This window comes from Mobula hypostoma, chromosome 1 (assembly GCF_963921235.1).
Source record: "Mobula hypostoma chromosome 1, sMobHyp1.1, whole genome shotgun sequence".
In the NCBI taxonomy this organism is placed as follows: domain Eukaryota; kingdom Metazoa; phylum Chordata; class Chondrichthyes; order Myliobatiformes; family Myliobatidae; genus Mobula; species Mobula hypostoma.
Genome location: NC_086097.1, coordinates 105,388,353 through 105,404,856, shown reverse-complemented (window position 1 = coordinate 105,404,856; position 16,504 = coordinate 105,388,353). Strand labels below are relative to the sequence as shown.

The following is a 16,504-nucleotide window of genomic DNA, read 5'->3' as shown; positions in this document are numbered from 1 at the left end:
AGCCAACCAGAAAGGGCACCTTTTCATTTGCTGCCTCATGCCTGTCAGCCATTCCTCGACCCATGCCAGTATCTTTCCTGTAACACCATAGGATTTTAGCTTGTTAAGCAGTCTTTTGTGAAGCACCTTATAAAGCACCTTCTGAAAGTCCAAATAAATGACATCCATTGCCTCTCCTTTGTCAACCTTGCTTGCTACTAACAGAACTAACAGGCAAGGTAAGATTTCTTTTTACATGGTTTACAGAAACCATGCTGACTTTGACTTATTTTATCATTAGTCTCCAAGAACCTTGAAACCTCATCCCCAATAATAGATTCCAACACTTTCCCAACCACCGAGGTTAGGCTAACCTGCCTATAATTTCCTTCTTTTGCCTTCCTCTCTTAAAGAGTGGAATGACATTTGCGATCTTCCAATACTCTGGGACCATGCCAGAATCAAGTGATTCTTGGAAGATCATGACCAATGCATTCGTTATCCCTTCCACAACCTCTCTCAGGACTCTGGTGTAAACTTAAAAAAGGTTGCCGGACCCATAATCACACCACACAGTTTATTACTTTAACCTCTTCACCAGTTTATTGTGCTCATTTCAGCCGGCGAGAAAGACTCAGAACCAGTTATCGAAGGGAGACAGAGACTCTCTCTCTCTTCGAGGCTCAGATGAGCTTTCTGATTTTAGAACAGAAATGCTACAATATATAGAATGAGCAGACAAAGAACACTCAGTTACAATGGTATGTCAAGTCAATTAGAGCGAAACCCAATTACTTTGATAACAGAGTCCACTAAATCAGAGTTTAATTACAAATAGATATGTTGTCTATCCCGTACCAGCCACCTCTGTAGCTAGGCCCCTGACTTAATTAGAGACAGATGTTCTTATCATTGAGCCTCTCAGAAGAAAAGACGTAAGTCAGTGGAGCAAAACAATAAAGCATGACCTATGTGAGAACTGAGTAATTCCAGCCCTCATGTCACCTTGAAGAGGCAGCTACAGGCTGTTAATCAGGCAAGCTTTTAATCTAAATAAACTGCGGGCTTATTCTTCAGCTGTCACGGACCCCGTGACGGGGATAAAGAACCAGCAGAGATGGAAAACACTTTGGAGTCTAGTATTGCTATAAACTAATAATATTTATTAGTAACTACGTAATACAGTAATATAAATGTAAATAAATCAAACAGGTTAGCAATGGTTATAGATAAAAGTAAGTGTGGAATATATATATATATATGTATGAAACCAGGCTTCTTTAAGTCTAGGAGTAAAAAGATACAGTCTTACGATGTTGAGTAAAGTTCAGTTCAGTTCAGTTCATGGTATTTAGTTGAGTAGTGATGGAGAAAGGGGGGGGAGAGAGAGAGTGAGTGAGTTGAGTCTTCAGGTGAGCTGATGCCGTCAATCTTCTCGTCGTCCTCCGAAATCCTTTACAAGTCACCGACTGTGACTTTAACCAGGGGGACCGGTCTTCTGTGGTGGAGCTATCACCCAGGCAAGGGTGGACACAGAGAACTCCCCACCAGTCAACCCCTTCTTCACTGACGGAATAGCAATTTGGATCGATCCGCCTGATCGATCCTCCAAAACCCACTTTCTCTGCGGGCACAACAATGCTCATTCAGTGTCCAGATCATGTGTCCTGAGGTCTGTATCATCTGACCTCCCATTTATTTCACCAGGCTGAGCATCACCTGTCATTCAAAGAGTCACTCCCTCCTTTGTCTGTAAAGGAGCACAAGCAGGCAACAAGTCCTTGAAAGTAACATCAATAACCAGCTGAAAATCATAACATCGAGTGTCCACCGCCTTCGGTCACCATAGCAACCTTCGAGCTGCTCGGTGCTGTCTCCAACTCCCAACTCAGTAAAAATCCAAAGTTACTTCCAATGCCTTAAAGTGACAGTCCAAGCGTTAATCTTTGTCTCTCTCTCTCTCTCTCTTTTCAAAAGCAACATATCGGTGGTAAATAACTCTGTCTCTCTCTCCTTTCCAAACAAACCATCAATGATAAATGTCTCTCTCCAAACAGTTAATAGGGGTACTCCAGGATCCCCTCACACAGCAAAAGCAACAGAATTTGTTCACGCAAACAACAGGAATTCTGCAGATGCTGGAAATTCAAGCAACATACATCAAAGTTGCTGGTGAACGCAGCAGGCCAAGCAGCATCTATAGGAAGAGGCGCAGTCGACGTTTCAGGCCGAGACCCTTCGTCAGGACTGAATTTGTTCACTTAAGTTTTTAACCCATTATTTACAAGAGTCCAAGAATCATGCCTTACTTCCCCAACATCCTTAAACAACTTCACTGGGATGCAGTCCATCTGGTCCAGGTGACTTATCCACCGTAAGACCTTTGAGTTTGCCTAGCACTTTTTCCTTTGTATTAGCAATGGCGCTCACTCCTGCTCCCTGACACTCACGGATCACTGACACACTTCCACAATGAAGACAAATGCAAAGTACCCATTTCTTTGTCCCCATTACTACCTCAACAGAATCATTTTCCAGTGGTCCAGTATCAACTCTCACCTCCCTTTCACTCTTTATATAACTGGAAAAAAAACCACTTTTGGTATCCTACTTTATATTATTGGCTAGTCTGCCCCCTTATTTCATCTTTTCTTTTCTTATAGCTTTTATAGTTGTATTTTGTTGGATTTTAAAAGCTTCCCTATCTCCAACTTCCCACTCACTTTTGCTACCTTATATGGCCTTTCCTTGGCAAGCAAGGAGCCAGTAGAGTAAAATTTGTTAAAGGCAAACTGTTGTTTGAAGGGGTGGGGGAAAGGTACACAGCAAAATCTGCAATATGAACAGGGACTGCTCAGGGATTATAATGGATATCAAGAAGATGTACTGTAGATAGGTTGGTGGAGCATGCAGCTTAAATGCAGTGTTTCACAGAAGAATAAGAAGAGGCACTGTCACAGGAAAGCAGCATCTATCATTCAGGGACCCCCACTATCCGACATGGTCTCTTGTTGCTGTCATCAAGAAGAAGCTACAGAAGCCTCAGGACCCATATCACCAGGTTCAGGAACAGTTATTACCCCTCAACATTCAGGCTCTTGAACTTCACTCAACTCCACTCACCCCATCATTGAAACATTTCCACCACTTTCAAGGATTCTTCATCTCATGTTCTTAATATTTATTTACTATTTTTTCTTTTGTATTTGCAGTCGGTTGTCTTTTGCACATTGATTGTTTGTCTGTTGGGCGCAGTCTTTCATTGATTCTATAATATTTCTTAGATTTACTGAGTATACCTACAAGAAAGCTTATCTTAGGGTTCTATATGGTGATAGGGCTGGTGGCCCCCACCCTACAGGATAGCCTATCATCGGTAGGTTCTGGGATCAGAGTTCCGTGCGGGCAGGAGTCACCAGGGCTGGTGACCTTCTTGGTGCATGAGTCAGCGAGTCCAAAGTTTGAAGCTTAGTGTTTTGGGTCCCATCATCAGCGAATGTGGAATTTAGGGCCGTGCTTTGGGTCCCATTTTCAGTGAATGTGGAGTTTGAAGCCTAGTGTTCGGGGTCCCGTCATTGGCAAGTGCAGGATTTGTGGGTAAAGGTTCGGGGTTCTCATTTGTTGCCACTGGCGATCTTGGGGTTGATACCAAAGATCAATCATAATTTCAGAAGTCTGCAGAAGCCTGAGTCTGAGAGTCTGCTGGGGAAGTAAAATCCCAGTGTCTGTGAGTGGGAGGGAGGGAGGAACAGGGCTTGTTCTGTGTGTGTGTCTTGTTCCTTTATGCGTTCTGTTTTGTTGTGTTACGTGTTATTCTGCTGAGCATTGTGGCATGCAATGTTTGTGCCCCATCAGATCAGTAGGTTGTGATGGCCATTAATGCAAATAACACATTTCACTGTATGTTTCGATGTACAGCACATGTAAATTAATCCCAGGTTCGTGAATAGGAAACGTTCAGAGTGATTTGGGCCAAAGGCAGTTCAACCAGGTCAAAATAGATCAACTGGGTCAAAGAGCCCATTTTGTTGCTGTATGACTCTATGACTTGTGATGCTTCACCTCCATTAAAACGCTGGTTATCGCCCCCCTCTCTCCCTCCGCACAGCTACAGCTCAGTGCAACACCGTCTCCAATGTGAAGGTTATGGATCTAATTCCCATTTCAGAGACCGAGAATGTGATCCAGCTGACAGCCAGTGCAGTCTCCTCCAGATGAAACAGCCAACACCCTTTTCGATAAGATCACAGCGAATACCCTTCTCGATAACAGATTGCAAGTCACGATTCAGTGAAGCAGCAGGGTTCTCCCCGGTGCTCTGATCAGTTTCTCAAAGTTCAAAGTAAATTTTACTATCTATATACATATATGTCACCATATATAACCCTGAGATTCATTTCTTTATGGGCATACTCAGCAAGTCTATAGAATAGTAACTATAACAGGATCAATGAAAGATCAACCAGAGTGTAGAAGACAACAAACTGCAAATGCAAATAAAAATAAAAAGCAAAATAACAAGAACATGAGATAATGAGATAAAGAGTCCTTAAAGTGAGATCATTGGCTGTGGGAACATTTCAGTAAAGTTCGGTGTAGCCATCCCCTTTTGTTTAAGAGACTGATGGTTGAGGGGTAGCAACTGTTCCTGAACCTGGTGATGCGAGTCCTGTGGCACTTGTATCTTCTACCTGATGCCAGCGGTGAGAAGAAAGCGTGGACTGGGTGGGGCCTATCTCTGACGATGGATGCTGCTTTCCTATCATAGTGTTTCATCTAGATGTGCTCAGTGATTGGGAGGGCTTTACCTGTGATGTACTGGGCCTAATCCACTACTTTTTATAGGATTTTCCGTTCAAAGGCATTGGTATTTCCATACAAGGCTGTGGTGTGATGCAGCCAGTCAGTATACTCTCCACTACACATCTGCAGAAGTTTGTCAGAATTTTAGATGTCAGGCCGAATCTCCGCAAACTTCAAATGAAGTAGAGGCACACACTGCTGCCGTGCTCGCTTCACACACCGCTGCCGTGCTCTCTTCACACACCGCTGCCGTGCTCTCTTCACACACCGCTGCCGTGCTCGCTTCACACACCGCTGCCGTGCTCTCTTCACACACCGCTGCCGTGCTCTCTTCACACACCGCTGCCGTGCTCTCTTCACACACCGCTGCCGTGCTCGCTTCACACACCGCTGCCGTGCTCTCTTCACACACCGCTGCCGTGCTCTCTTCACACACCGCTGCCGTGCTCGCTTCACACACCGCTGCCGTGCTCTCTTCACACACCGCTGCCGTGCTCTCTTCACACACCGCTGCCGTGCTCTCTTCACACACCGCTGCCGTGCTCTCTTCACACACCGCTGCCGTGCTCTCTTCACACACCGCTGCCGTGCTCGCTTCACACACCGCTGCCGTGCTCGCTTCACACACCGCTGCCGTGCTCTCTTCACACACCGCTGCCGTGCTCGCTTCACACACCGCTGCCGTGCTCTCTTCACACACCGCTGCCGTGCTCTCTTCACACACCGCTGCCGTGCTCTCTTCACACACCGCTGCCGTGCTCTCTTCACACCGCTGCCGTGCTCTCTTCACACACCGCTGCCGTGCTCTCTTCACACTGCTGCCGTGCTCTCTTCACACACCGCTGCCGTGCTCTCTTCACACCGCTGCCGTGCTCTCTTCACACCGCTGCCGTGCTCTCTTCACACACCGCTGCCGTGCTCTCTTCACACCGCTGCCGTGCTCTCTTCACACCGCTGCCGTGCTCTCTTCACACACCGCTGCCGTGCTCTCTTCACACCGCTGCCGTGCTCTCTTCACACCGCTGCCGTGCTCTCTTCACACACCGCTGCCGTGCTCTCTTCACACTGCTGCCGTGCTCGCTTCACACACCGCTGCCGTGCTCGCTTCACACACCGCTGCCGTGCTCGCTTCACACACCGCTGCCGTGCTCTCTTCACACACCGCTGCCGTGCTCTCTTCACACACCGCTGCCGTGCTCTCTTCACACCGCTGCCGTGCTCTCTTCACACCGCTGCCGTGCTCTCTTCACACACCGCTGCCGTGCTCTCTTCACACCGCTGCCGTGCTCTCTTCACACCGCTGCCGTGCTCTCTTCACACACCGCTGCCGTGCTCTCTTCACACACCGCTGCCGTGCTCTCTTCACACTGCTGCCGTGCTCGCTTCACACACCGCTGCCGTGCTCGCTTCACACACCGCTGCCGTGCTCTCTTCACACACCGCTGCCGTGCTCTCTTCACACACCGCTGCCGTGCTCTCTTCACACCGCTGCCGCTCTTCACACTGCTGCCGTGCTCTCTTCACACACCGCTGCCGTGCTCTCTTCACACACCGCTGCCGTGCTCTCTTCACACACTGCTGCCGTGCTCTCTGCACACCGCTGCCGCTCTTTACACTGTTGCCGTGCTTTTCTTTCACAATTGCACATTGCTGGGTCCAGGACAGATCCTCTGAAATAGTGATACACAGGAATTTAAAGCTGCCAAACCTCTTCACCTCTGACCCTCCGATGAGCACTAATCAGCTCCTTGGTCTTGCCTGTTATGACACCACTCAGCCAGATTTTCAATTGGCCCCCGAAAGTGGTGTCACCAGCAAACTTGAATATGGTTCCAAAAACCAGGTAATGATAGAGATCTAGAAAATTAATAGACTAGCAGGAAGGAGCTTAAGAATGTAATTAGGAGAGCCAGATGGGGCCACGAGAAGGCCTTGGCGAGCAGGATTAAGGAAAACCCCAAGGCATTCTGTAAGTATGTGAAGAGCAAGAGGATAAGACATGAGAGAACAGGACCAAACAAGTGTGACAGTAGGAAAAGTGTGTATGGAACCAGAGAAGGTAATGGAGGTACTTAATGAATACTTTGCTTCAGTATTCACCACGGAGAAGGACCTTGGCAATTGTAGGGATGACTTACTGTGGACTGAAAAGCTTGAGCATATAGACATTAAGAAAGAGGATGTGCTGGAGCTTTTGGAAAGCATCAAGTTGGATAAGTCACCAGGACCGGACGAGGTGTACCCCAGGCTACTGTGGGAAGCGGGTGAGGAGATTGCTGAGCCTCTGGCAACAATCTTTGCATCATCAATAGGGACGGGAGAGGTTCTGGAAAATTGGGAGGGTTGAAGATGTTGTTCCCTTATTCAAGAAAGGGAGTAGAGATAGCCCAGGAAATTATAGACCAGTGAATCTTACATCACTGGTTGGTAAGTTGGAGAAGATCCTGACAGGCAGGATTTATGAACATTTGGAAAGGCATAATATGATTAGGAATAGACAACATAGCTTTGTCAAGGGCAGGTTGTGCCTTACGAGCCTGACTGAATTTTATTGAGGATGTGACTAAATATATTGATGAAGGTAGAGCCGTAGATGTAGTGTATATGGATTTCAGCATGGCATCTGTTAAGGTACCTGAATGCAAAGCTTATGAAGAAAGTAAGGAGGCATAGGATCCAAGGGAACCTTGCTTTGTGGATCCAGAACTGGTTTGCACACAGAAGGCAAAGGGTGGTTGTAGATGGATCATATTCTGCATGGAGGTTAGTGACCAGTGGTGTGCCTCAGGGACCCCTTCTCTTCATGATTTTTATAAATGACCTGGATGAGGAAGTGGAGGGATGGGTTAGTAAATTTGCTGATGACACAAAGGTTGGGGATGTTGTGGATAGTGTGGAGGGCTGTCAGAGGTTACAGCGGGACACTAATAGGATGCAAAACTGGGCTGAGAAGTGGCAGATGGAGTTCAACCCAGATAAGTGTGAAGTTGTTCATTTTGGTAGGTCAAATATGATGGCAGAATATAGTATTTATGGTAAGACTCTTGGCAGTGTGGAGGATCAGAGGGATCTTGGGGTCCGAGTCCATCAGACACTCAAAGCTGCTGCTCAGGTTGACTGTGTAGTTTAGAAGGCATACTGTGCATTTGCTTTTATCAACTGTGGGATTGAGTTTAACAGCCGAGAGTTAATGTTGCAGATATGTAGGACCCTGGTCAGACCCCACTTGGAGCACTGTGCCCAGTTCTGGTCACCTCACTACAGGAAGGATGTGGAAATTATAGAAAGGGTGTGGAGGAGATTTACAAGGATGTTGCCTGGATTGGGGAGCATGCCTTATGAGAATAGGCTGAGTGAACTCATCCTTTTCTCCTTGGAGCAACAGGGGATGAGAGGTGACCTGATAGAGGTGTACAAGACAAGGAGAGGCATTGATCGTGTGGATAGTCAGAGGCTTTTCCCCAGGGCTGAAATGGTTGACATGAGAGGGCACAGTTTTAAGGTGCTTGGAAGCAGGTACAGAGGAGATGTCAGGGGTAAGTTTTTTTTACACAGAGAGTGGTGAGTGCGTGGAATGGGCTACTGGCGACGGTGGTGGACGCGGATACGTTCGGGTCTTTTAAGAGACTCCTGGATAGGTACATGGAGTTTAGAAAAATAGAAGGCTATGGGTAACCCTAGGTAATTTCTAAAGTAAGTGCATGTTTGGCACAGCATTGTGGGCCAAAGGGCCTGTATTGTACCGTAGGTTTTCTATGTTCCTACGAATCTCTCAAAATACTTCATCACCGTGGATGTAAGTGCAACTGGAGGACAATCATTGAGGTAGGTCACCACACTCTTCTTGGGTACCGGTATGGTGTAGGTGCCTGAAGCAGGTGGGTGAAAGTGAGAGGTTAAAGATCTTGGTGAACACACCAGCCAGTTGCTTAGTACAGGTCTTTAGTACAGTCTGGATGGATTCACCCTCCTTCAGAGATCCAGTTCATAAGATCATCAGGAAAGTGGGAGTTCGTGATGATTCCTCCATTTTCTGATGATTAAAGCGAGCACAGCTGCTGATCATCCCTTGTTGATTGAAGTTTGGTCCAGAATCTCCACTTTGCCTGTGAGATGTCTTTCCAGAGATCACAGCTGCATCTTTTCGTCTCCAGATTTGAATACCTCTGATCTAGCCCTCAGCAGATTGTGGATCTCATGCTTCATCCAGGGGTTCTGTTTAGGGAAGACTCTGAACACACTCATCCACAGCTGTTTCAATGAAGTCTGTTACAATCACATTGTATTCATTCAGATCTCTGGATAAGTGCTTGAACACTGACTCAAAGCAATCCCGTAATCGCTCCTCTGCCTCCCACAACCACTTCTCTGTTGTCCTAATCTCTAGAATATTGCTTTTTTGCCTCTGCCTGTATGAAGGTCGGAGAAGGAATCTGATTTACCAAAATGAGGCCTGGGCAAAGAATGGTAGGCATTCTTTACCTTAGTATAGCAGTGGTCTAGTTTGTTGGGATCTCTGGTGCTACAGGTTATATGCTAATAAGAAATAAGAGCAGGAGTAGGCCTTCCGGCCCATCGAGCCTGCCCCTCCATTTCCTTGTCACCAATTACCAGCTCTCCAACATGATTTTCCAGTGTCCAATATCTACTCTCGCCCCTCTTTTACACCTTATATATCTGAAGAAACTTTTGGTATCTTCTTTAATATTATTAGCTAGCTTACCTTCGCATTGCATCTTTTCCTTTTTTATATCTTTTTTAGTTGCCTTCTGTTGGTTTTTAAAAGCTTCCCAATCCTCTAACTTCCCACTAATTTTTGCTAAATTATATGCACTCCCTTTGGCTCTTAAGTTGGCTTTGTCAGCCATGGTTGTGTCATCCTGCCATAGAATACTACTACTTAGAAACAGAGAAACATAGAAAACCTACACCACAATACAGGCCCTTCAGCCCACAGTGCTGTGCCGAACAAGTCCTTAACTTAGAAATTACGCAGGGTTACCCATAACCCTCTATTGTTCTAAGCTCCATCTTCCTATCCAGGACTCTCTTAAAAGACCCTATCGTATCCGCCTCCAGCACCGTTGCCGGCAGCCCATTCCACACAATCACCACCCTCTACACAAAAAAAAACTTACCCCTGACATCTACTCTGTACCTACTTCCAAGCACCTTAAGACTGTGCCTTCTCATGTTAGCCATTTCAGCCCTGGGAAAAAAGACTCTGATTATCCACACAATCAATGCCTCTCATCATCTTGTCCAACTCTATCAGGTCACCTCTCATCCTCCGTCGCTCCAAGGGGAAAAGGCCAAGTTCACTCAACCTATGTTCATACGGCATGCTTCCCAATCCAGGCAACATCCTTGTAAATCTCCTTGCACCCTTTCTAGAGACACTTCTTTGGGATATATCTATCTGCATCTTCCCTTTACTCTACTGTAATACTGATACACATGACTTTAGCTTCTCCTCAAATTGCAGGGCGAATTGTCTCAAGTTCTCTAATCAATTCCAGTTCGCTGCACAACAAACTATTCAGTATAGCTGATCACCTAGTGGGCTCTACCATGAGCTATTCTAAACATCGTAATATTTCCCTTTTGACATGTATTTTCTATCTTCAGCTGCAATTTGTAAACCCCATCTTTGCTACTGTTTGCATGCCTGTATATAACTCCCATCAGGGTCTTTTTACCTTTGCTCAACCCACAACGATTCTACACCTTCTGATCCTATGTTACTTCTTTCTAATGACTTAATTTCATTTTTACCAACAGAGCCATCCTACCCCTTCTGCCTACCTGCCCGTCTTTTTGATACAATGCGTATCCTTGGATGTTAAACTCCCAGCTTTCATCTTTCTTCAGCCACGATTCAGTGATGCCCACAACGTCATATGTGCTAATCTGGAACTGTACTGCAAACTCCGCTTCCTTATTTCGTATACTGCATCCATTCAAATATAACACCCTCAGTCTTACACAATTTTACACCAAGAATGAGGAAGTTAGTCCATGTACTGAGAAACCTCTTGCAAACTTGTTGATTTTACTGCTATCAAGTGGCTAGAGACCCATTTTGTTTTGGGTATCATTGCATGAATATCACTTTGTTATATGCCACCCTTCGGAACAAATCAGTTTATCGTAAGGCTCATACCTGCTGAAGTTCTGTCATGGTGTTTGAAATTGCATCCAGCTGTTTGAAGCGCCGGGCGAATGGCACTGTGTTTCCAAACTGTACTTGATTCCATTCCAAAGCTTCCTATTTACAGTGGGGGTGAGGGGAGAACATCATCAGTTGGAGTCAGAGTGGACCTCATAAATCAGCCGTCCATTCACTAGTGTCTCTGCCAAGTTGCAAGCCATAGTGTTGCTCTTCGGGGGCAATGGTGCAGAACAGGACCACAGAGGGACAGTTGAAACACAATCAGAGTCAATGAGAGTGGGAATGCGTGCGAATTAAAAGAGCAGAACGAGGGACGAATCAATTATCAAAGGACAGCAAGTGCCTTTTTATTTAAATTTGTTCACAGGCAGCATTTAATACCCCAATAATGAGTGACCTGCTTAGTGGTGTTCTGCACTTTAGCTGCTGATTATTCCAGCCAGAATAAGTCTCATTGACCATGACCCTCTGTCTCCTATTGGCAGGCCAATTTTTAATCCAAATCGCCCATGCAACTTAATCGTCTTGATTGCAGCTGTACGGCCACTGGTTATGCCACTCTAGTTCTGGTCAGTATGTTACAAAGAGTATGCAGTAGGACTTGAAAAAGTGCAGGATGTTGTCTGGAATGGATGGCTTGAGTTAAAATGAGAGATTGGAAAGATTGACACTGTTCTCCCTTGAGCACAGGAGACTGAGGGGCAACCTTATTGATCTTTAGGGAAGGCACATAGTAAAAAGTCTTTACCAAGGGCAGGAAAAGCATGGGTTTAAGGTGAGAGAGGAATATTTAAAGGAGCTCTGAGGTACAAGATTTCCACACAGAGGATGGTGGGTGTATGGAACAAGCTGTAAGAGGAAGTGATAGAACCACAGTGTATTTGGACAGGAAAAGATAGGCACCTTGAAGGTGTGGGCAATTGGATCTGAAAGGCCCATTTCTGTGTTCTATAACTAGATGACTATGGCCCCTTTGTTCCCTGTGGCAGAGTTGCAAACACTCTCAATCCTCAGGAGAAATTTGTCCCCATTGCAGTCCCCTATGCTGAGTTCACACTCTCTAATTCAGATCTCCCCCATGAAAGGAATTTATACACTCATGCCTTTTGAAAATCTGTATATTTCTATAAGATCACCTTGCAAAACGATGTAGAGACCCAATCTAACTTTTCCTCAGAGGACAATCCCTCCATACCCAAGATCATCCAAATGAACCTTCTCTGAACTGTCTTTAATATCTTTCCTTAAATAGGGGGTCCAAAATTGTTCCCCGTACTCTTGATAGTTATTACAAAAGGTTGTGAGGGACAAGATTTATTTGCAGCTGGACAGGCAGGGAGATCAGGGAGAGTCAGCATGTCTTTGTTAAGGCTAGATTCTGCCTGTTCAACTTGATTTCATTTTTTCTAAAAGGTTACTAAGTGTTCCAATGAGAGCAGTATTGTTGATCTTGTCTACGAAAGGTTCAGTAAATCCTTTGACAAGGTCACACATAGAACATTGGTACAAAAGGTTAGAACCTGTGGGATCCAAGGAATTTGGTAAGTGGTTCCAATACCTGCTTGGAGTTGGGAGTCAGAGGTTGTCTTTATTATTGGAACTTTGTGCCTTTGTAGAGATTAATGATAGGACCTTACTGTTATATCTAGTAACAAAATGAATGTGAATGTAAGGATGTGGTTACTAACTTCATGGACAACACAAAGATCTGTGTTAACTACCTTACCAATGTATTGATATCACTATGGCATTCAACTGTAGTGATAAGAATAAATTGGTAAGGTAGACAAAGAAACAAATCTGAACATGTGAGGCGTAGCATTTTTGGAGAACCAATAAAGGTACGATACTTTCAGTGAATGGGAGGCCCGAGGAAACACAAAACAGTGCAGCAGAGTGCAGGTGCTTCAGCCCACAACGTTGTGCCGACTTTAACCTCCTCAGTTATGCCCTATAGCAGACTGGGATACATTTCAACAAGCTCTGGAGATTTATTCACCTTTATGCCAAAGTTATCTAATAATTCCTCTTTTTTAATCTTAATGTAGTCTAGAAATTCACCACCCCAAATGAAGTCTCCAACCAGCAACTTTCTCCATAGCAGAAACAGGTAAGCCCTCTGGCCGTTTTGATCTTAAACAGATCACACTCTTTTCCTTGCAACTCCCTTAATTGCCTTGGGATTTTCACAGTCATAGAGAACCCCAGCACAGAAACAGGCCCTTCGTCTCTCCTAGTCCATGCCGAAACCATTAAACTGCCTACTCCCAATGACCTGCACTGGTACCACAGCCCTCCATCCACGTACCAATCCAAACTTCACTTAAACATTGAAATCAATCTTGCATGCAGCACCTGTGCTGACAGTTTCTCTCATGTGCTCCTGTGGACCACAGATTACAATAGGAAATAGAAAAGGGATGTCAAAAGGACAATGTTCTGATAGTCATGGGAGAGTTCAACATGCAAGTCAATTGGGAAAATCAGGTTGGTAATGGATGTCAAGGGAGTGAGTTTATTGAATGTTTATGAGATGGCATTTTAGAGCAGCTTGTTGAGCCTACTAGGGATCAGCTATAATGGATTGGATGTTATGTAATGAACCAGAGGTGATCAGGTAGCTTAAAGTAAAAAGACCCTGAGCAGTGATCACAATTTGATCAAATTCAACTTATAATTTGATAGGGAAAAAGTGAAGTCTGATGTTGCAGTATTTCAGTGGAGGAAAGGAAACTACAGTGGTGTGGGAGAAGAGTTAGCCAAAGTACATTGGAAGGAGATGCTGGCAGGGATGTCAGCAGAGCAGCAATGGCGTAAGTTTCTGGGAAAAATGAGAAAGATGCAGGACAGACATAGGCAAAAAAATGAAGAAATACTCAAATGGCAAAATAGTAAAATCATGGCTGACCAGAAGAGTCAAAGCTAATGTAAAAGCAAAAGAGAGGCATACAACGAAGCAAAAATTAGCAGGAAGATGGAGGATTGGGAAGCATTTAAAAACCTACAGAGAGCAACTAAAAAAATCATGAAATATGAAAGCAAGCTAGCAAACATCAAAGCGGATAGTAAAAGCTTCTGTAAAGATGTTAAAAAAAATGAGATGAGAGTGGATATAGGACCGCTAGAAAATGAGGCTGGAGAAATAAAGGGAGAAAAGAGATGGCAGATGAACTAAATGAGTACTTTGCATCAGTCTTCACTGTGGAAGACACCAGGAGTGTATCAGATGTTGCAGGGTGTGAGGGAAGAAAAGTAAGTGCAGTTACTGTTACAAGGGAGAAGGTGCTCAAAAAGCTGAAAAACTTTTTTTAGCCAAAGGGTGGTGAATTTGTGTAATTTGTTACCACATGTAGCTGTGGTGGCCAGGTTGTTGGGTGTACTTAAGGCAGAGATTGATAGGTTCTTGATTGGAAATGGCATCAAAGGTTACAGGGAGAAGGCCAGGAAATGAGGCTGAGGAGGGGAAAAAAGGATTCAGCCATGATTGAATGGCGGAGCAGACTCGATGGGCCAAATGGCTGAATTCTGCTCCTACGTCTTGTGGTCTAAACTTCTCACCTTTCACCCTTAAACCATGACTCTGGTTGCAGTCCCACCCAACTACAGTGGGAAAAGGGTGCTTTCATTACCCCATCTATAACCCTCATAATTTTGTATACCTCTATCAAATATCGTCTCATTCTTCTACATTCTAAGGAATAAAGTCCTAACTTGCTCAATCTTTCTTTATAACTCAGATCCTCCAGACCCAGCAGCATCTGTGTAATTTTTTTCTGTACTCTTTCCATCTTATTTACTTCTTTCCTTAACCTTATCTGCCAACGATATTTTGTGACCCTCTTTGCCCTTCTTATTTCTCGTACCACCCACCTCGACTCTCTATGTTCTTCACCTGACACACACTTCCTCTCAGATATTACCTCTTGACCCAAGGTCCCGGGAGTTGCCTTCCTTGCCATTCACCCCCAACAGGAATGTTGCTTCTGAATGCTCACTATTTCACTTTTTACAAGACCCACTTCCAGAAAGGAGATTTACTCAACTGTAGTCTCTCCCAGTTTATGCTTTTAATGTCTCATCCAAATGACATTGAAATTAGCCTTTCCTAATTTCAAATACTTTAATTTCTGGACTCTTCCTATCCCTTGGCATAACTACTTTGAAACTTAACGAGTTACATTCACTGTCCCGTGTGCTTGCCCACCGGAGCTGAGCTGCATCTACTTGCTCAGACTCGTACTCTGAACAGTCTAACATGGTTCCATTCCTCCTACCACCACGTACTCAGGCACGCCCTCCTACCACCACGCGCTCAGCCACGTCCTCCTACCACCACGCGCTCAGCCACGTCCTCCTACCACCACGCGCTCAGCCACGTCCTCCTACCACCATGTCCTCAGGCACGTCCTCCTACCACCACGCGCTCAGCCACGTCCTCCTACCACCACGCGCTCAGCCACGTCCTCCTACCACCACGTGCTCAGCCACGTCCTCCTACCACCACGCGCTCAGCCACGTCCTCCTACCACCACGTGCTCAGCCACGTCCTCCTACCACCACGCGCTCAGCCACGTCCTCCTACCACCACGCGCTCAGCCACGTCCTCCTACCACCATGTCCTCAGGCACGTCCTCCTACCACCACGCGCTCAGGCACGTCCTCCTACCACCACGTGCTCAGCCACGTCCTCCTACCACCACGTGCTCAGGCACGTCCTCCTACCACCATGTCCTCAGGCACGTCCTCCTACCACCATGTCCTCAGGCACGTCCTCCTACCACCACGCGCTCAGGCACGTCCTCCTACCACCACGCGCTCAGCCACGTCCTCCTACCACCACGTCCTCAGGCACGTCCTCCTACCACCACGTACTCAGCCACGTCCTCCTACCACCACGTACTCAGCCACGTCCTCCTACCACCATGTCCTCAGGCACGTCCTCCTACCACCACACGCTCAGCCACGTCCTCCTACCACCATGTCCTCAGCCACGTCCTCCTACCACCATGTCCTCAGCCACGTCCTCCTACCACCACGTACTCAGCCACGTCCTCCTACCACCATGTCCTCAGCCACGTCCTCCTACCACCACGCGCTCAGCCACGTCCTCCTACCACCATGTCCTCAGGCACGTCCTCCTACCACCACGTACTCAGCCACGTCCTCCTACCACCACGCGCTCAGCCACGTCCTCCTACCACCACGTCCTCAGCCACGTCCTCCTACCACCACGCGCTCAGCCACGTCCTCCTACCACCACGCGCTCAGGCATGTCCTCCTACCACCACGCGCTCAGCCACGTCCTCCTACCACCACGCACTCAGGCATGTCCTCCTACCACCACGCGCTCAGCCACGTCCTCCTACCACCACGCACTCAGCCACGTCCTCCTACCACCACGCGCTCAGCCACGTCCTCCTACCACCACGCGCTCAGGCATGTCCTCCTACCACCACGCGCTCAGCCACGTCCTCCTACCACCACGCGCTCAGCCACGTCCTCCTACCACCACGTACTCAGCCACGTCCTCCTACCACCATGTCCTCAGGC

The 16,504-nt window shown here is 46.5% G+C and overlaps 1 protein-coding gene across 5 annotated transcripts in view; it reads right to left on the bottom strand.

Moving 5' to 3' along the window:
* The window catches only part of haus2 (HAUS augmin like complex subunit 2), a 51,816-nt gene that overhangs the window by 23,467 nt on the left and 11,845 nt on the right, over nucleotides 1–16,504 (bottom strand). For all 5 annotated transcript variants that reach the window (XM_063054566.1, XM_063054556.1, XM_063054594.1 and 2 more), the window contains exon 3: nucleotides 10,946–11,050. In XM_063054566.1, the coding sequence (XP_062910636.1) occupies nucleotides 10,946–11,050 (105 nt within the window). The remainder of the gene's footprint in view (nucleotides 1–10,945; nucleotides 11,051–16,504) is intronic.